The sequence below is a fragment of the Onychostruthus taczanowskii genome, unplaced genomic scaffold (assembly GCF_017590055.1).
Source record: "Onychostruthus taczanowskii isolate IOZ18803 unplaced genomic scaffold, ASM1759005v1 scaffold1, whole genome shotgun sequence".
Classification (NCBI taxonomy): Eukaryota; Metazoa; Chordata; class Aves; order Passeriformes; family Passeridae; genus Onychostruthus; species Onychostruthus taczanowskii.
Genome location: NW_024496525.1, coordinates 25,595,291 through 25,614,624, shown reverse-complemented (window position 1 = coordinate 25,614,624; position 19,334 = coordinate 25,595,291). Strand labels below are relative to the sequence as shown.

Genomic DNA, 19,334 nt, shown 5'->3' with positions numbered 1-19,334 from the left:
ATAAACATACTTTACCATTTAAAAAAATTATCAAGTAATTATTTCACACAATGTATGCAAACCAATATGGAACATAAGATTTCTTGAAGTGGGATCTTCCTTGAAAAGCAGCTCAATGATCACCCTTTACACAGTGTCTACCATAAACACCATCTGTGTATGATTACTATTGGATTTTGTGTTTCTTACCTCATCTTCAGGATCAGGGTAAGGTCTTTTACATATACAGTACAGTCCATAGAAGTTGTCATTATATTTATTTCCTGAATTCACCTTGCCTTTTTCCTAGGAGAAAAGGGGAAAAAATCTCAAAAGACAACACAGTAAAAAACAAAATACAGTAAATGACAAAAGACAGCATTTCTGTTCCCCCTTAATTCCTAAAACCATCATTATTTTCATCAGCCTGAATAAACAAAAAGAAAGATACTGTCCAAACACCTCTATTTTACACTGAGCAGCAGATAGGGCACATGAGGAATGCTGAAGTTCAAAACTAAAGAGGAAAAACAGTCTGCTCACCCTCGTAGCAAATGGCAACCGCGGTGTCAGAGAGATTAACAGACAGCTGCTGAAGCTCACTTAACCTGTATAATTGAATTTTCACTGAACTGAAGCAGAAGGAACAACCACGTGATCCATTTCATTGACTCAAATGAGAAATGGTAACATCTTAAAATTGTCACAGGTGTCTCTGTAGGGATCACTGCACGGTGACTTTGCTGACTAGCTCTGGATCCATTTCAATTCTCCCAGAACAAACCAGGCATACACTAAACCACTGTCTGTTTCAATGTTTGGACTGCTATTATCCTGGGAGCACCAGTGCAAGCAAACCAAGCATCCTGTTGCCGCTTCCCAGAAGATTCAGATTGCTAGTTACTTGAAAAGTTCAAAATGCCCACAAAAGTACAAAAGTATAGGCAGCTTAATACAATAAAAAAACATCCCATCAGTAGGCTCTGGTGACAAACTATAAGGGCACTAATGCCATCACAAAGAAGGAGAGGGAATTGTCCCTCTGACAGCAGCACAGCCTTAAAGTTTCTTAATGTGACTGCAAAATTGCATCCCAAAAGATTATTCTGAAACAGCTTAAAGCTAATGAGAGGTATCAGTGCAGAAACACCACAACCTGCTTCTGGAAGCATGCTGACCATGGATGCAGAACTGCTGCACTCATGGATGACAAGGATCAAATGTTCCTTCTGCTCCCAGCATTTCCCTTTGGTCCCTCAACAGTTTTATTCCTTGCTGTAATATTCCCACCTTTTTTAACTCCCTGGGAAGACTGGAGGCGTCGCATGAGTGAGCACTGGCTGAGGCAAGACATCAACCTCCCAAGGCTGTTATTTTGACTCCGAATGCCTGAAACCTGTCTGAAACTTACCGGGAGTAACTTGCACTGCAGATTTTTGAACTTGCTATTTCCACAGTCACAGCGGAAATTCCTGGAGAGAAAAACGTAGCGTTTTAGGGTTTATATAAAGTGAGAACACGCTGGGTTTCGTATTCCTAACAATTCCCAGCAGTTTACCAGCAGCCACGAGAGCTGTGAGGCTCCTACACGGCCGCTCCCGCCCCCGCGCCCGTACCTCTTGGTGTAGAGCTCGAAGAGGCGGTGGGTGCCGTGGCACTCGTAGCTGCAGGCCAGGCAGATCCCCGCGGGCTCGGCGCCGGGCGGCGTGCAGGTGCTGCAGGCGTACAGCGCCTGCCGCTTCACGGCGCCCTGCGGAGACACCGACCGGCCGCGCCGTGACCGGGCCCCGAGGCCCCCGGCCCCGCCCCCACCTGTGAGTAACTGCAGCGCTCGTGGTCGCTGCCCCCCAGCACGGCCCGCGCTTCCTTCTCCAGCTCCTCGTTCTCTGCCAGCACCTCCGCCAGGGACACCACGGGTTCCTCCGCGCCGCTCCCGCCGCTCCCCGGCTCGGCGCCCTCCGGAGCCGCCGCCTCCATCGCCGGGACGCGAAGGCCGAGGAGCGCGAACCGAGGCGGGAAACACGGGGCCAAGGAGGCGCCAGGGGGCGCCACAGCGGAAGCGGAATCGCGCGCGCCCCACGTGACCGTGGGCGGCGTGTCACCGCGGGGGGGGGCGGCCCGCGCGGCCGGCACGTGACCGGCGGGGCGGGCACATGAGCGGCGGGCGGTGATGGCGGACCTGGTGGCCGAGACGGAGCCGGGCCCGGGCCGGGAGCTGGTGGCGGAGCTGCGGGGCCGCGACGGGCGGACGCGGACGGTGCGGGTGCCGTACCCGGCGGCGGAGGAGGGCGAGGCCGCCCAGCTGCGCGGGCTGCGGGGGGCCCTGAGCGAGCTGCAGGAGCGGGTGGTGGAGCTGCTGGCGCCGCTGGTGCAGGAGGAGCGGGCGGCAGCGGGCGGCGCGCGGCGCGGTGAGTGGCGGGGGGGGCGCGCCGAGGGGGCTCCGCCGGCCCCGGGGCGCCGCCCGCGCCCCGCACCGTTCACCCGCGCCCGCCCGAACTCTGGCAGGTGGCGGCGGGGATGATGACGACGACTACGATGATGACGAGGAGGAGGATGCGGGCGAAGACGAAAACAACGTGGACGCGGCGGCGAGCGGCGATGACCCTCCGGTGAAGCGGACGAAGGTGCAGCAGCCGTGAGGGCGGCGCTGGAGGCCGGGCCTGCGCCTGGACAGGCTGTTCCGACTGTAAGTGTCCCGGGCCCGCTGCACGGACTGGCTCTTGCGGCGCTGCTGCTCCTGTTTAAATGCGAAATGTCCATCCCGACACTGTTTTAATACGGAAGCCTTTCCGAAAGGATGCGCCTGGGTGTGAGCAGCGTGTTGTTTACAGGGTGCCAGTGTTATGCTGGCACCAGTTTTTTGGTAAATTAGTTGGCAAGTATAGACTTTTCTCACAAATCATCTGATTGGTATGTTTTTAATAACTTATTCTGAGTCACAGTATTTCTTCATGTGACACCACTTTTAAAATAAAGCAGTAAAACTTCAAAAGAGTTATTTTGTCAAACATGATCTTTAAAAGTACAAGACAGCTTGTGTTTGTATGGAGAAAAAGCAACATAAGACCACTACAAGTATCAAAATTAACAAGCATATATAAGACTGGGCCCCTTCTGTACAGTCTTACAGTGGAGGATTATTTTTGCCTATCATTGACAAGGTTTAGTCACCTGTCAATCAAGAAGATTCTGTAAACAGGTATAAAACACTCTTGATAGTGACTCCATAGAGCCTTAACCCTAAGAGTGTTCTGTAGCAGAATTCAATTGCCTGAATGAATACTATGAAAAGCATTTTGGGTGGTTATTTTCATTTTCTTTTGTTCTCCTGGCACAGTTTGTTTATATATTATGGAAACTGAGCAAATCTTGAGACTTAGATATGTAGGACAAAGTGTGGAAATAAATGAACTTTTATGAGGACAAAATTGTCTGCAATTCGTTTGAAATGCAGGGAGGAGCCAGAAGTGAGGTTCAGTGAATGTGTCTTTGACATTTATGTACTCAGATACTCTAAGATACTCTGTTGGCAGATGGGATAGAGGCATAACTGAAAAGACCAACTCAGGTTGTACACCTGTTTTCCCTTTTCTTCCAGACAAACCTTCCAGAAATGGTATGAACTGTCTAATGGCTGAAAAGTAACATTTATTTGTGGCCTTTACCTATAAGCTGTGTAAACAGTCCACTGCCATGTCATGGACTGAAAATGTTTGGTCTAAAGCAGCAGACCCTAACTGAGCACAAGTGCAGGTAACATTCCAGTAATGGGATACTTCTTTTTTTTTCTGGTCAGCCTGGGCACAGGAATATGCTGCACCTAAGATCCAGAAAATACCAATGAACATTGAGTCAAAAACTAACACTCAAATTTCTTACTTTAAAGAATCCTTGCTAGTCCTTGTAGCTACCAAAAATTGTAGCTACCAAAACTTTCAAAAGACAAAAGAGCACTGGAGCTTCAGGAGACCTTATGCAATTCTAAGTTGTAGGTTTGTTTGTGGCAAAAGTGCCCTAACCCAACAAACTTCATTTTTCTGAGAGCTGCTGCGAGGTTACCAGGCTCAGGAAGCTTTTGTGGGATGTGGTTCCCTATCCTCCCACTCCAAAACAGCTGTGTTCTGAACCCCATATGGGGAGCCCCTAAGTCACCTGTGGCCCTGAATTTTAGGCAGAGGAGTTAAGCCTCAATGGAAAAAAAAGATGCTGTATTCTTCACCTCAGAGAGAGGTAATGCTTTTGTACCTAACCAGCCGTCAAGGGGGCACAGAACAAACTCGGTTCATCCCATCTGCACTGTTCAGTGCAGTTTGTATGTCTTACTAATAGAACTTGGTTTTACTGGCCCAAGGGGGCTCAATGGATTTCCTCACTGAAATAAAGGGGAGAATGCTGGTGTGTTTGTATGGAATTAAAAGAGCTGATGTGATAATAAATTCTGGGTAGTTAGATGAGAACCAACAACTTTTACTAGTTACAAAACATTACAACAAAAAATATCAAAGCATGTCTCCTTCACAATGACTGGGATTATACGACATACTCTGTTGTTACAGTTTTGAAATACTGAATTGCTGGTTCAAACAACTTTGAGGCTAAACTTCATGAAGGAACTTAACAGGTTGCAGTGTTCTGTGTTTAAAAAAAAACTAAGTCTCAAGTATACAAGGCACTGAGACAGTTCTGTGAGGAAGAGGAGGTAATCCCATTATGCCCAGTAATTGGGACATTGTGTAAAAGTGCTGTACCTTTCCTATCTCTCAGGAGAGGAATCCAGAGTCATCATTTTCATTAAAGGATTTGAATGCCATTCACGCGTGGCAGCCCATTCAATTCCCACTCACTCCATCTTAAGAGGTATCTTATACAGAAGCTATTCTGAGCATCAGATTCTCTGTAAAATACCCAGTAGTCTAGCAGCTGAGATGTCATGGGGCTTAACTTTTGGTGACTAGGTCAGCAGTGTGAACACCTGAGCAGTTCTGGGCACACACACCAGCTAAGTAGACTAGACTTGGGCCCTGAGGACTGAGCTGAGCAGAAGTTCCTTCTTATGGCTGTAGCACGTTCTTTCTTCCCAGAAGAAACCTGCACCATAGGGGTATCTTTAAGGAGAGCTAAGATAAGTCAGTTCTTAAAATTTAACTACATGATAAAATCATTAAACTGCTTTTGTACCTTAGGTCATTTGTAGAAAAGTTCAAAGACTGTGACATAAAAATCAGGATTTTTAAAAAACTAGTAAGAGAAACTAGAGCATATCCTTTTAAGAAAACAATGGACCAGACAAGAGAAAATAAGGAGAGTTAATACATATTCCGCAACAACTGGAACTTTTTGTTCAATCCTCAAATTTTTAATTTAAAAAAAGGAATCAAATTTGTAGTCCTACTTTGCTGCTGGAAGAAACATGTCAGAAGGAACACATTTTATTGTAACTTACTTTTGTCCAAGTTTGAAGGGCTGCAGCCTCATGTTACGCTCTTCATTGGACCTGCTCCCCCATGGCAGGAAATGAAGAACAGGCTTAGTAGCTCTTGTGCCAGACACATTCCTGAGATGGGAAGGGACTGTCAGGTAAAGGTCAAGCAGCTAAAGAAACTAACATTGAGACTGCTCAAGTGATGTTCAAGCAGTCTGACAATGCTTTATCTTGTGACACAAATGAATAAAAAGAAATCCAGGGTAAGTGGCATACAGATGATCATTAATCACCCTTGCATTACAGCTACTCTCTGTGTTGGCAGAACATTAAAGCTCAGAACGTTGCAAAACTTCAAGCTTGAGTATCCCAAAAGTTTGCAGATGGTGTCATTTTCTGTTACAGACAGGTCTTTGGTGACTCAGGTAAATCAGCCTTGACAATACCTATAAATTTTCAGAATAATAAGCTGAAAGCTATTTCACTACTTTTTTGTTGTTGTTGTTGTTTTTTTTTTTAATACTACAGTAAAAACCAATTTATCATTAATTTTAATAGTCTTTCTTTTATTTACCCTGTCGGTAAGATTCCACCTGTTGATGTTCCCCTGGTGTCAAAAATGCTGGAAGCACCAGCAGAGCTAACTTAGCTCTTCTCCTACTCCCACTGTCTTAATATTTGTATACACTATGTTAATAGTTCTCCAGTGCTGTTTTCCACTTCAAGCTCAAATCCTTACACACATAGCATTTGCTTGAATTAGGCTGTGTGTTTTTCTGTAGCTAGTTGCAAAGCACATGCCTGTCAACAGCTGGAATCCAAAACTAGGCTTCTGATGGAAGAGTCTAGGAACACACGCCTCCGTTCTGCAAGTCCCCGCCGTGCCCAGCACATGCTCCACATCCAGACAGCTTGGGTCATCCCACCAGGCTGCTAGTGGATTTCCTAAGGGTCACATGCTTATATGACAGAGAATTAGGTAGTTCTTCCTATCATTTTCTATTTTTGATGCTTCCTCTTATGCGCTTGGCTCTTTAAATAATTCCATCTGCATACAATGTAACTGTTCAGTTTAAAACTACAGCGTCAAGTTAAAAACAGTCCAGCCAGAGGTATCTCTCTCACACAAAAGCAAAGAAACAAGGGGATTCAGTTTCATCCAGCAAGCCCCAAAATTTCAGGCTACAAAGAAGTAATTAGGGCACGGACTATAAGGGGACAACAAAAGATAAACTGGACGTGCACACTGAGGGAAGGACATGAGCACAGGCTACAGTAACTGACAGGCAGCACTGCTGTCTGGCACCAAACATGCAAAAATACCCCACTAAAGCAAAAACAAACAACAAAAATGAAAAGCTATTGATAAGTATCTGCATTAATAGACTTGTGTTTAGAAACATTGAAAAGTTTTTATTTTATAGATAAATAGCATGGTGATTTTAAAAGTTGAGAAACAACACAACTTAAAAGCTCTGACTCCCCAAGATACTAGCTACTCGTCAGAGTTTATCATTTACTCTTACTCCAGCACACTAAGATGGCAACTTCCTCCTTTTCATATTGCACTTAGAAGTCAAACCCTTCTTGCAAAGGCTACATTGTTTTCAGGTCCTAGCACCAATGCTGACAATTGAAACCAGTGTCTCAAAGCATCTCCAAGTGCAAACAGAAAGTTTAAGGTGATGGAACTGCCATGCTGAAACACAGCAACAGTGAAAATAGTGTTCTCTTTCCAAAGCAAGAGAAAGACACTCCCCAGGATTCCCTTAAAGCAGTCGCAAATAGATTAGCATTTGTGATGACTGGGTATGGACAATCATATACAGTTGAAGTTATAGTCAAGGAGTTTAGCTTGTAATTCTTTTGAGCCTACTGCTTCTGAGAAGCGTATTTTGCACTGTTTTCATATTTGTTATTTTCATCATGGCTGGGACAAAAATTTAGTTATTCTCAGAAGAAACAGAAATGGACAGAAAGAAAGAGAAGATTCAGTCTTATTCAAAATATACTGTTCCAAAATAGCACTAAAAAATAGAGGTTGAAACTATGGCAAAGAAATCTCAATGGAATTTCAGTATGACTGAAGAAATTTACATTCATTACAAGAATGAGAAGAAGGTACCTTACTACTTTGAATTTCTGGAAGAAACATGATTATCTGTCTTACAACCTGTTAGTAGCATCCCCCAAACAGTTAACTTTCCCAAATTCAAAGTTTTTCCTAATATATCAGTTCTCTTGGAACACAGTTTTTCATGATGTCAGGAGTGAAATTAGAATGGTCATGAATTTCAGTAACTTATAATTTTACAAGCGAGATGACAGGCGAAGGAAACACAACAGAATTTCTGTGCAGACCACAGGCCAATGCCAGCAGAGGCTGCTTCTGATGTCAGAGGAACTGTTTCATCAAGGTCCAGTCCTATGCCACTCCTCACTGCCTGCCTACTACAGTGTGGGACTGCTGTGACTGAAAACAAGTAGGCTACCACAGAGAAAAATGTAGTTTTTCCCTTTAAAGGTTTGCACAAACTTTATTCTTTGCTTCCTGTTTTTGTATCTAAACTTATTTTTTAAAAATTCATTTAAAACAGCACTGATGTAGATAATAAAAAAAACAAAAAAAAAGAAAAAGCAAAGAATTGTGTTAAGTGCAGCTTTTATAATCATGTTCTTAATTTCTTTTTTCCTTTTACATTTATCACAAAAGAAGTATCTTTTCATTAATTTCACTCCAAGGGAAAACATAGGAAATCACTTTTTTGCACGGAGGAGTAAGTTGTAGACCAGAAACTTGTTTCCCCACAGGACATTTCAGATGGAGAGCTGCAATTTTGCATCATTAAGGCAAAATGAGGAATACTTCCATCACGTGTCACACAGGTCTCTCCCACTCTGGCCACTGGATAGATCCATAATTAAAAACCTTTGCAGTTACTTGTTTGTTTTAAATAGTAAACAGTCATTCTCTTCATTGCTTATCAGTTTAAAGAAAAGGCTCTTTCTGGCCTTCACTCAGAACTTCAGTCTTGTGATTAGATCAAGCATATGCAATTGCTTCAAATCAGCAACAGAAACTAGCAGTTGAGCTAAGTGTCAATTAGTTGTAATCTACTGATCTGATTAGAGGCCTTCACAAATGTTTGGTGACGATTGCAAATAACAGCCAAGCAGATAGGAATGATGCAATACCCAACAGTTTTGGGGTCAGCTCTTGTACAGGAATAGAGGAACAAGAACATCTGTAAGTACGGGATTAAAAATATTATTGTCCACAGCCAAAACGGCAGGGATAGCAGTCGTACTTTTAAGGAGTGTATCCATGTGGTTCCTTCCTGTGGTTCCTTGGGGTGTTGCTGAATGTGCTCCAGTGCTAGTTTGTTGTAAGTCTCATTGATTTCAAAGACGTAATAGAAAGCCGCAGCACTTGCTAGCAGGTACAGCCCCACGCCGATCCAGCCCATCCTCTGGCGGAAGTTCATCATTCTCCATGCTCTGCACCTGAAACAAAAGGTGACAGAAACATTCAGTACAGCTTGGAAAAGAGAACAGATGAACCCTGGTTTTCATAAGTTAACTTTCTATAACTTTTCATTACACATTAGTTAAAACACACACATCAATACTCTGCCAGCAACAGGTTAATGGCAACAACATAAGAAAGTCCACTGATGGCTCTGGATAGTTTAGGGCCTGCTGGCTATCAGGATATACCTGGCTTAACTCAGGTACTCAGGGAATAAAACAAAAGTCATCAATTGGGTAAGTTACTTACCCACTCTGTCCTCAATGTCTCTACACACAGAGTGGGGATAATGTAAGATTTTCTATAAATATGTAAAGTTTGGAAAGTTCTTTGATGCCTGCAAGACAAACATGCTGCTAGACAGCCAGTAATGGTACCATCACTGCTTGTCTGTGGTACAGCAACATCCACTTCTACTGAGCTCTAGCTGAGTGCCCATTTATGAACCACAGAAAGGGATATTTTCAATTTAACATGAGGTTCAAGGGTTAGGCTGTACTGAAGGTATGTACCTGCACAAATTATTGGAGCCCCACAGACACTACTGGGCTCAATTTGAGCTGCTTCAAATCTCCAGCTGGCCACATGGGTCTAGCTGACTGGAAACGCTCTTCAAACCAGTCACAAACACTTCAGCTGGAGTGTACCTCTACGCAAATTAAGCCATCACCTCTTCCCCTCCAAACAGCTCTTGCACGGGGCAGGGAGAACCACTGCTTCTTTGCACCTGATTAGGGTTCTCCAAAAAAATGCTTTTTCAGACCTCTGGGCTTTTACCTTTCGTACCTGTTCCTACAGAGGAGTAAAATCCATCTATGTAGTGCTGTTTTAAGAAAATATATCTAACCTTTAAAATACCATGCAGAAATGCTTACTAAAAAATGAATTATCCATATAAAACAGTAACAATTCAAGGAAGCATTCGAGAATTTACCATAAAGGTACAAAATCATTACACCATTCTAAATCACCCTGAGCCAGACTAATCTGGCAATCCTACTTCCTGATTTTACATAAATGAGGAATATCCTCAATCCTGACATGACAGAATCTGATCAAGACTGTCCTAGAGAAATTGTTCTGGCCCTCAGACTCCTGCATTCATGGTGACTACAAACATTCAGGGACATAAACACCTGAGAAGGAACAGTAAATACCTGAAAAGGAACAGTAAATACTTGAGAAAGCTATTGCAGACTTAAGCAATGTCAACTTCTCGGGTCAGCTGATCCTTCTGTATAACTCAGCTACACGTTTCCCTTTATTACCCCGAGTTAATATACGTTTAGTAGGACAACTGAAAAATTGTTGAAAGGAACTGTTAATCTCTAAGGTACAAACTTGAACCCCGGGTCTGCGTTTACCCGCTAAATAAACCGCTGGCTGTTTTTTCCAGCAGTTCGGCATATCCGAGCTGGCTCACGAGTCGTCGCCTTCGAGGAAAATAAATCGTCATAAGGTATGTACATACTGAAAACATAAACAGCATCAAAACAGCAGCAGATTTAAGAAGGTAAATATCAGAGCGTTTTGATCCTGCCATTGAGCACTAGCCAGAAGAGGAGCCTTAGCTCCCGGTTACACCGAAAGAGACTGAGCTAACAGAGTCATCCCATTGTTATTCTCCGTTTTCAGACCCAACTCCAACTTGCAGCTTTTGGGCACACCCGCGATGGTTCTCGGACCCCTTCAGCCCACTGCGGCTCTCCTCCGGCGACCCCCCGCACACACCGCCCGCCGGACCCGCGCTCCGGGCCAGACGCGCTTCGACGCCGGCAGCTCCTTACCTTCCTCCGGCGGAGAAGGAGGGAGCGGGAGGGCGGCGGCGGGCGGCCCGCTCCCCTCAGCCCGCGCCCGGCACGGGGCAACGGCTGCCGGGGCGCGCGGCCGCATCCGGGGCGGGCGCCTTGGCCGGCGGCCATCTTGGCTCGGGCGCGCGCCCCTCCGTGGCCGGAGTGGCCTCGCCCAAAATGGCGGCGTCGGCCTGAGGCGGCGCTCGGCTCCTTCGCGGGGACAGAGCCACGGTGCTGTGTTTTGGCACAGTGGCGGCGTGAGCCCGTCGAGGGGAGTAACAACAACGATTACTAAGGAAGTTACAACAGAGACTGAAACAGTCCAGCAAATGGCAAACGTGTAGTCAAGCCCCAGTATATGCTTATACATAAACATGACGTAGTAGATTATTAAATTAAATTATCAGGAGATATTATATGCTTACTATCCCATGGCAGCGGGCGTTGGGACCAGGTGATCTTTAATGTCCATATAGTTCAAACGTGTAGTCAAGCCCCAGTATATGCTTATACATAAACATGACGTAGTAGATTATTAAATTATCAGGAGATATTATATGTTTACTATCCCATGGCAGCGGGCTTTGGGGCCAGGTGATCTTTAATGTCCATATATTTTTATGATCTACTGGGGAAAAGCTTTTAATGACGCTAAAAGATCATTTAAATTGACAGCAAAATTAATACTTTCAGGTAGGTGCTGTTCCGTGAGGTGATGGCTTTGGGAGAGTTTGTCCAGAACCTGTTTGCCTGAACTCAGGAACTGTGACACGAGCTCCGTGCCAGTTAATGCTGAGACTGCCTCGTATTACATATGAAGTGAAACCTGTTAGTAAATTGTATGCTAAAGTAATGACAAAACTACCCTTTCTTATTGTGAAAGCAGCAGTGGCCACAATTCACTCTCATCAGCTGTCCTTAAGTTGAAGAAAGCTAAAGAAGGATTTTAAAATGAATGCCCAATAAGAAATAAAAGTTGCTAAAGCAATGACTTTTTTGTTTGTGTCCAAATACATAGCATCTTCTGCCACTTTTCTTGGGGAGGTAGCAGGTGCATGTGACACAGTATATAAGAGCTGCTGCTAAATCAAATCTATGGTGGATTGTCCTGCTATGTTTGGTGTTTCAATGAAACGCATTAGAAGCTGGTGTTTTGGATTATAGTCAGGACAGCTGATGAAGAAATGCATGGACGTGCAGATATCAGTAGAGGAAAAGGACACTGTTGAGAGTCCACAAGAGTCAGAAATACAAATCTCCTGTCATACAGCAACTTCAAATTAAGTTGTACTGTTTTGGGTTTTGTTTTTTGGGTTTTGTTTTGTTGGGTGTTTGTTTGTTTTTATTTTGTTGTTTTGTTATTTTATTCTTGTTGTTTTGGTGTTGTTGTTTGGTTGGGTTTGGGTTTTTTGTTTGTTTGGGGGATTTTGTTGTTGGGGGTTAATTATTATTATTGCTTTAATGCTCATTGAAGGCCTAAAAGTGACACAAGATGGCGCCCAGAACCACAGGCAGAGCCAACCTGAGCAACACCCTGACTCCCAGGTCAGAGATTTTACACTTTACTTCAGTTGAATGAAGATTTCATTATCTTTCATGAAGTTTAAATAAACCATTAGTGTAGTTTTGATGACAGATGTAGATATGAATAGCTACATACAGCTAATTATGCCGGGACACCTCTCTCAACTAAATGCCATTCTTTCCATTCTTACAGGTGGTGAGGTCCAAGCTGATCTAAAAGTGAATAAAGCTCCTGTGTGGCTGACAGACCTTCCACTCAAGCATGGCTATATTGCATTTTCTTATATTGAGGTTAGAGTTAATGATGAACCAGCTTATTTTAATAATACCCACCTAGATGTCAAAGAGGAGGCTTCCAGTATGAATTAGACTGTGTGAGCGTATGGCTTGGCAGTGGATACATGTGCTAAGTGTAAAGCCTGCATTTGCACTTAAGATTCTGAAGAAGAATCAGTGAAATGTGGACTTTATTCCTAAAAGAAGCCTGTCTTTTCACTGAATGGTTGGAGTTGGAAAGAGAGGATGGTTTAGGATTTAATCTGCTTGTAAACCAAGTAGGTTAAAAGACTCAACCGAAGGTCTTCTGTGATAAACATAGAGCCTGAGATTGTGGCTATAAAGAGAAAGATCTAAAAAATTTGAAGAGTTATAACAATCACAAGCTGTCTTTGAAAGCTAAGGCATAACACCAGACAGAGTGATTTGTGGTATTTTTGGGCTAGATCTCAATCTGTATAAATTCAGTGTTATGCTTAATCTCTGCCATAGTAAAGGAAGAGACAGAGCAAATAACTGAGGATTCATTGGCTGGTTAATTTTAGCAGCAGGCCTCTGAGGGGGGAGGGAATAATTCCAAAATTAGTAGAACAAGAAGCAACTGTTCTCAGCTTTAGACAAATTCCAGTCACAAGTGCTGGTAATAATAAGGGGAAAGAACTCATAATTCTGCATATTGAAATGAGAACATACACCTGGTGAGACTCAAAAGGATAATATTTGGCTTGGGAAACCAGAGAAGATAGAAGTCTGCTGAATCCAAAGGAAATAATATTTAATGAACAGAATCAAAGAATTAATCATGGGGTTTTGTAGCATTAAAAAAGAAGTGTTTGACCTAGTTTTGACATATTATGCATTTTTATAGAAATATTTGGTTTATTGTGAAGGTAAAGCAGAAAAGCAATGGAGCAGTAAGAGCTGGCTGCTCCATAGAGGGCAGGAACCAAGCATAATAACACAGGTGATGGGCCAGAGCCTCACTGCCCAAGCCCAGTCCCACAGAGCCTGAGCAAGGCAAGTAGGGAACGCTGGATTCAGACAGGAGTACAGTAACAAGGCAGGTCCAAGGTCAAGCTGTGAAGGCAGCCCACAGGCTAGGGTGTGATCCTGTGAGAACTAGGGTCAGACACCCAGACATCACCTAGCAATTGCCATGAAGGTCCACACTGATAAGAAAAGACTGAGGTCAAGCTAGGAAGTCAGTCTGTGACTCCAGATAAACATGGCGTGGCACAGTCATGGCTGAGCTGTGGACACACCCAGATACAGGTCAGGCATGAACTGAAAGCACAGGGCTTGGCTAAAGTGGGGCTCCTGAGCCCATGGGAGGGGTCAGGTGAAGATTGTTGGAGCTATTAAGGCCTGTTAGGATGTTTAGGATCCTGACAAACTACATAGGATAAATGAGAGCTGACAAGAGGAATCAGAAAGGTTAGTGGTAATCTTTAAATCAAACAAAGTTTTCACAAGTCAGTATTAATAGAATGTCTTTCCTAGGCTTAGATTTTGGCCAGAATAGAAAAGTAAAGGTAGAATACCTGAGATGATTACAAAACCAAAATTAGCTGGCCTTCCAAATGGAAGGCAGAAGCTGAAGGACAGAATGCCTCTCACATCCTTTTGGGTGGATCTTATGTTTATATTTAGCAGAGTTGTAGTAGGTTCTCACTGATAGGTAATCAGAAAGTGAGAATCTAATAACAGAGTCATTTTTGTCAAGACAACATTTGCCTTCATTTTGTAGGACACTGATTTGTGATTCATCTAGAACATCACATTCCTGGATCTTTTCCTTCTTAATCCTAACTCTAAGCCAAACTTTTGGCTAGAGAACTGGGATCCTTACAGACTACATATATGTTGGGATTTCAAGGAGAAAACTCATGTGAATTTTTATCAGTGAGTACATGAATGCCCAGAGTTTCTGCAGCTTGTAGCAGTTTTATTTATTAGATGTAGTTACAGTGAATTTTTTAGTATCCTGTTGTGGTGCATTAAGTTGTTTAGATCAGTTTCTTATAATTCAGTGTGAGTCCAGAACATTAGTTTGCTTCAATTCATATGCTTTATTTTATGTTTTTTGAATCTTTAGTTTGTATTTTAGAACTTTTGTTTCTTCTGAAAATAAGGCTATAATCTTCTAATTCCCTTTTTTTTTTTTTTTTTTCTTAGGTGGTTGTTTTGTCTGCTCTGCTGTCTTTCTTTGAACTTTTTTCTTGGAGACACCAGTTTTCTTATAGGGTGTAGCATATTCTTGCGTGTTGGGAACATGCAAGAAACTTTTTTATAGGATTGAATTTTTATATTTTATTTTTTCTCATTTTAAATTGAAATAGTATATTTGCTTGGTTTGGCTCCATTAACCACATGAAGAACTTCTATTCAGTGAGCTGAATGGTGATCTTTATCACTTTTGACTTACTTTGTTTACTTTGAATTTCTGGGACCTTAAATTACCTTAATCTTAAATTCTCAGTTCCTGAAATTCTGCTTCTACCGTTTGTTTTTTGGCAGCAGCCACATCTGAATTAAGCTTCAGGCAATCATGTTATCCAGCTTCTTTGAATACCATCCATACTTTGTTCTTAGTTGTAGAAATATTTATCAACTTTCCAACAAACTTTCTGATATTTACAAATGGTATAGTTATCTCATACTCTCAAACATCCACAATAAACATCTGCCAAAGGAAGAATTCCACACTACAACCCTTTGTCAAAGTGCCTATAAAGAACTGAGTCTTTTATGGAGAAGGGCCTTGGTATTTTAGACAGAACTCTTCACTACACTGATGCTCCTTTTTCATTACTTACCTCCGAATGTACACCTCATGGCCGCGTTATTCATTATTTATCTCTGAATAATACCTTGTTCATTATTTACCCTCGTGTCTGCATTGTCTGTGGTAAAACAATTCCGGCCAGAAAGAGATAAAATCTTTGCTTTTACATTCTTCTTTTCAGCCAATTGCAAAGTGGCTTCAAAGTTGAGCAAGAACTGACAAACATCTAAAAGGACATGGGCAGAGGTGTCTGGTAACTGACTCTTCCTCTCTGTAGCATTTATTCAAACAGAGGACAAATCAATTTATGCAGAAGCAATGCAGGTATTGGTCTCACAGCTCCAGTGATATGACCCAGCATTGTACTGGCCTTGGAGGAAAGAGAACTTTCTTGCAGAATTTTTCTCAAACCAGTTTATAGTTATAAATTGCATTTCAACAAAACCATTATTCATTACAATTTATTGTTTTTTATTAAATCCCCACAAATAATATAAAAACCACCCCAAGTCCACTTCCAAAGCCACCATTAAACTCCTGAGAATTCTGCTATTTCATGTTTTCAACTAAAGTTGATACATACTATCAGAAAGGAAGAGTTATTAAATTTACATGCTGAGTTTGCTGCTGTCAACATGTTTGGTCATCTAAACAAGTTAAAATGACCCATGTTAAAATGAAAAACAGAATCCTTCTTCTGTTCATATAAATAGTCCAAGAAAAATATTTGACCATCTCAGAGAGTGACTGCTCCATCCTCACAAGAGGAGTGATCTTTTTTTAAATTTCCACTAATTATCTCTCCTTCAGTGGTGCTTATGTGAAGCAAGTCAGTAATACCATAGAATTATTTTAAAGATTTAATTATTGCCTCTTCTGAGATTCCCACTTTCTAGGGTGTACCTATCTTGCTCTAGACTGTAAACAGTATGCAGCAGGGAGTATCTATATTTAGATTTTCCAGAAACATAACTTTCTTTTACTAAACAAATAGTGAAAGAACTCAGTTCAGATCAGGCCTTTTCCCAGGTTCAAAGCATCACAACTTTTTTGCATAGACCAGGATGGAGGTTTGGAGGTGGTAGACAGCATATTGTTTAAGATTTCAAAAACAGACCAAAACAACAACAACAACAAACCAAAACCAATGAAACAAAAACAAAACAAAAAAAAAGAGCTTCAAAACCCCAACAAAACCAAACCAACCAAACAGAAAGAACTTTATGTGTGTGTCTTCTAGGAACCTCTTCCCTCTGTTCTGTTAGAGCTTAGGAATTACCCATAGTTACTAACATTAAATTTACTGCAAGAGGCATATGTGTAAGATATCCACCCATATCATGTGAGGCTTCAAACATTCTTAGTCACAGAAATGTCTGCATAGATTATAAAAAAACAGAACTTGTCTGAGGCAATGGGAAATCACTGTCAGAGGTAGGCTGAATGACAGAAGTTTATCCAGTTTATCCAAGAATTTTTAATCCTGATGGTTTATCCAAGCTCCCGACCTGCAGAGCCCCTAATTTCTCATTGAAGTGCTCAGTGTAAGCTCAGCTGTCACAAGTGTACACTGTCAGCTCAACTGAAACGCCAGCATGAGAGGGGAGACTTTCATACAAATGTTATCAACTGGAAGTAAATCTTCATCCTCATCTGCATGGAGAGCTCCTGTTGTTGTCCTGTTGTTGTTGTTTATCTTTAGTGAAAGATAAAAGTCTGTTCACTGTAGCTGTGAAGCTTTTAAGTACTCACTCTTTTACCTGAATTTGCCTTTTTCTGAAGCCCATGCTAGAGGTCTGTACCAGAAATCAGCACAGATCCAGAGAATGACTCAAACATTCAAACAGAGATATTAACAGCAGTTGATGGTTACTCTCAAAGAGAAAACTTCAATAATTTATCAGTAAGTATTCGCATTTCATTTAACAAAAGCACATTAAGCATTATTTGCAAATGTTTAAAGCAAAAGTAATTTTATGTTTTTTCCTTACTGTGCAGAATTTTTAAGCTGCTGCTCTGTGATATATAAAATGAAATTTCAGTAATGCCTACTGTCATATATTCTGTCATATAATTCCAAGTGAATATTTAAATGTCTCCAGCTTAGCACATTTATTACTGCATTTGTTGGCATTCTTAAAGACAGGAAATGTCCATTTCTCCACACAAATGTATGCTTGATTTGCCTTTCACCAACACAATGTAAACATAGTCATCATAAAAACATGAAGGTACTGGGAGAGTAAAGAAATACACTGCTATGAGACTGTAACAAGTGTAAGTGCATCCAAATCAACACCTTCTCCACATGAAAAAGTATCTGGCTTAAATTAGTGTGTCACTGTATGTGCATTTCTGCACTGCTTTGTTTAATAGGAGTTAGAGCACCTCCATTCTAAAACGATGCCTCTACACAGTGCAGAACTTGTTTTCCAGGAGTTTATAGTGTTCTGGGTAACTGTGACCAGTTGAAGTGTTTCACCAGTGAATCCAGTGCATAAATGATGATGCAGTGGATTATGACGCAAACTTAAACCTATCCTGATCTGGGTGTTGAAGCAGAGGTTACCATTTCAAGGTTTTTTCATATTCTATTCTGTCACTCTTTTTTCACTAGGTAGAAACTAAAATTCTCGGGTTGTTGGCAAGTTTTTGCAGTGCTAGTTCTAAGTGCTCTGGCAAAACAGCCTCTGAAGCAGTGGAAATTCTTTAGCTTGGTAAAATTAGGCAGCCTGATACATTTCTGGAGTGGCTTCACACAGTGAAAATGCTTAGAGACTTGGCTAGCCAGCACTGCACTGGTGGGTGAGAACAGCCACCCTAACCCAGAAGGATCAGAAAGAACAGTAGAACAGAAGGTGTAGATGCCCCTTCTTTGGAAATCTGCACAAATAAGGCCCTCACAACCCCACCAATGTTAGCCAGCAACACAAGAGTTTCGTAACTGTAGAAAAATCTGTGGCAGCTGCATGTTCTCCTTTCCCCAGCTGCGTGAAGTGATGGCAAACCAGTCTTTTGGGGCTATTGTCATTGATAGCAAGTGGAGATGATTAGCCAAGAGGAGTTCAGGTTTGAATTCTCTCAAGATTGAGTAGGTGAGATCCTTTGAAAAGACCCACATGCCTATTATTGTCCCCCACCCCAATCCAGGCTTCATCATCTTCAGATTGTGGTCGGTCCTTCTGGCAGGTTATTTTGGTTTGCAGAGTAGCCAAAATCTAACCTGAAAGCACTATCAACTTTACCCTCAAGACATCTGGGGCTAACTTCTAATTCTCTGACTTATAAAACCATTTTCTTGAGTATAGTCCAAGTAGCTGAAAAATTACTTACGTGCTTGCAACACTTTTATGACAGCTCCTTGGCACATCCTGAGGCCTCTGCCATCTAAATGGTGGCATGAGTACTTTCCTCTGGTTTAGGCAGTTCCTCAACCTCTCTGATTTCTCCTAGCAGTGAGAAAGAAATTTTTCCTCTATGTGAAAAATAATCCCACTTCTTGGGCTTGGTGCAAATAACCACTACAAAAAGTGCTGAGACCTCAAAAAGAACATTCTTCTAACTTGTCCTCCATTTGATTTGTTTAGCTTCTTTTCCCAAATAAATAAAAGAGGGAGTGTGTATGTATCTCTATTTATGGCACAATTTCAAAAACACGTACATAGACCTCTTTTGGACATTGAGCTTCTGTAGGTATTGGGACAGTTGGCACTTGGGTAATGAATTGGGTTCTGATGAAGAGAATAGGTACAATGTTAGCTCATCCCTTATGAAACAATGGGAATCTTCATAGGCACAGGTTAGGACAAACTTTTCATCTATGTGAAAAACTTTCTTAGAGGTCACACCAGAAAACGAGGATCAAGGCCAGCAGTCTTCATCCGTTCAGTCACTAGCATTCCTTCCCCTCTCCAGAAGCTCTGAGAGAAGGGAAAATCCCAAAGGGCAGCATTGGCATTGTATGTTCAACTGCAAAGGCTGCTCTTGTACATGTGGTACATTAATATAAAGCACAGAAGTGGCCTG

General features: G+C 42.1%; 2 protein-coding genes and 1 long non-coding RNA gene across 5 annotated transcripts; 2 read left to right on the top strand and 1 right to left on the bottom strand.

Moving 5' to 3' along the window:
* The first annotated feature begins 1,813 nt into the window (after positions 1–1,813).
* LOC121343526 lies at positions 1,814–2,973 on the top strand. The gene is made up of 2 exons (XM_041419197.1): positions 1,814–2,387; positions 2,485–2,973. Exons 1-2 carry the CDS (start codon positions 2,150–2,152, stop codon positions 2,616–2,618), a joined length of 372 nt encoding a protein of 123 aa, XP_041275131.1. The 5' UTR covers positions 1,814–2,149; the 3' UTR covers positions 2,619–2,973.
* A 136-nt stretch (positions 2,974–3,109) lies between these two features.
* TMEM251 (transmembrane protein 251) lies at positions 3,110–10,800 on the bottom strand. 3 transcript variants are annotated; one of them, XM_041417120.1, is made up of 3 exons: positions 10,295–10,693; positions 8,710–8,905; positions 3,110–5,533 (listed from the first exon to the last, which is right to left on the bottom strand). In XM_041417120.1, exons 1-3 carry the CDS (start codon positions 10,471–10,473, stop codon positions 5,507–5,509), a joined length of 402 nt encoding a protein of 133 aa, XP_041273054.1. In that variant the 5' UTR covers positions 10,474–10,693; the 3' UTR covers positions 3,110–5,506. The 3 variants fall into 3 exon arrangements, with proteins under 3 accessions (XP_041273054.1, XP_041273872.1, XP_041272233.1); XM_041417938.1 differs by lacking the exons at positions 3,110–5,533; positions 10,295–10,693 and adding an exon at positions 10,718–10,800 and having other exon boundaries at positions 7,919–8,905; XM_041416299.1 differs by lacking the exon at positions 3,110–5,533 and having other exon boundaries at positions 7,919–8,905; positions 10,295–10,650.
* A 36-nt stretch (positions 10,801–10,836) lies between these two features.
* LOC121340785 lies at positions 10,837–15,358 on the top strand. The gene is made up of 4 exons (XR_005953380.1): positions 10,837–11,177; positions 12,198–12,268; positions 12,441–12,538; positions 14,699–15,358. It is a non-coding gene; the product is annotated as an uncharacterized LOC121340785 (long non-coding RNA).
* Positions 15,359–19,334: the final 3,976 nt, after the last annotated feature.

What these genes read in the sequence shown, in the direction of transcription:
- LOC121343526 (XM_041419197.1), top strand. Translation starts at nt 2,150, where the DNA reads ATGGCGGACCTGGTGGCCGAGACGGAGCCGGGCCCGGGCCGGGAGCTG. An exon ending in AGCGGGCGGCGCGCGGCGCG is followed by an intron (nt 2,388 to 2,484) that starts GTGAGTGGCGGG and finishes GAACTCTGGCAG; the next exon opens with GTGGCGGCGGGGATGATGAC.
- TMEM251 (XM_041416299.1), bottom strand. Translation starts at nt 10,473, where the DNA reads ATGGCAGGATCAAAACGCTCTGATATTTACCTTCTTAAATCTGCTGCT. An exon ending in GCCAGCGGTTTATTTAGCGG is followed by an intron (nt 8,906 to 10,294) that starts GTAAACGCAGAC and finishes CTTTTGTTTCAG; the next exon opens with GTGCAGAGCATGGAGAATGA.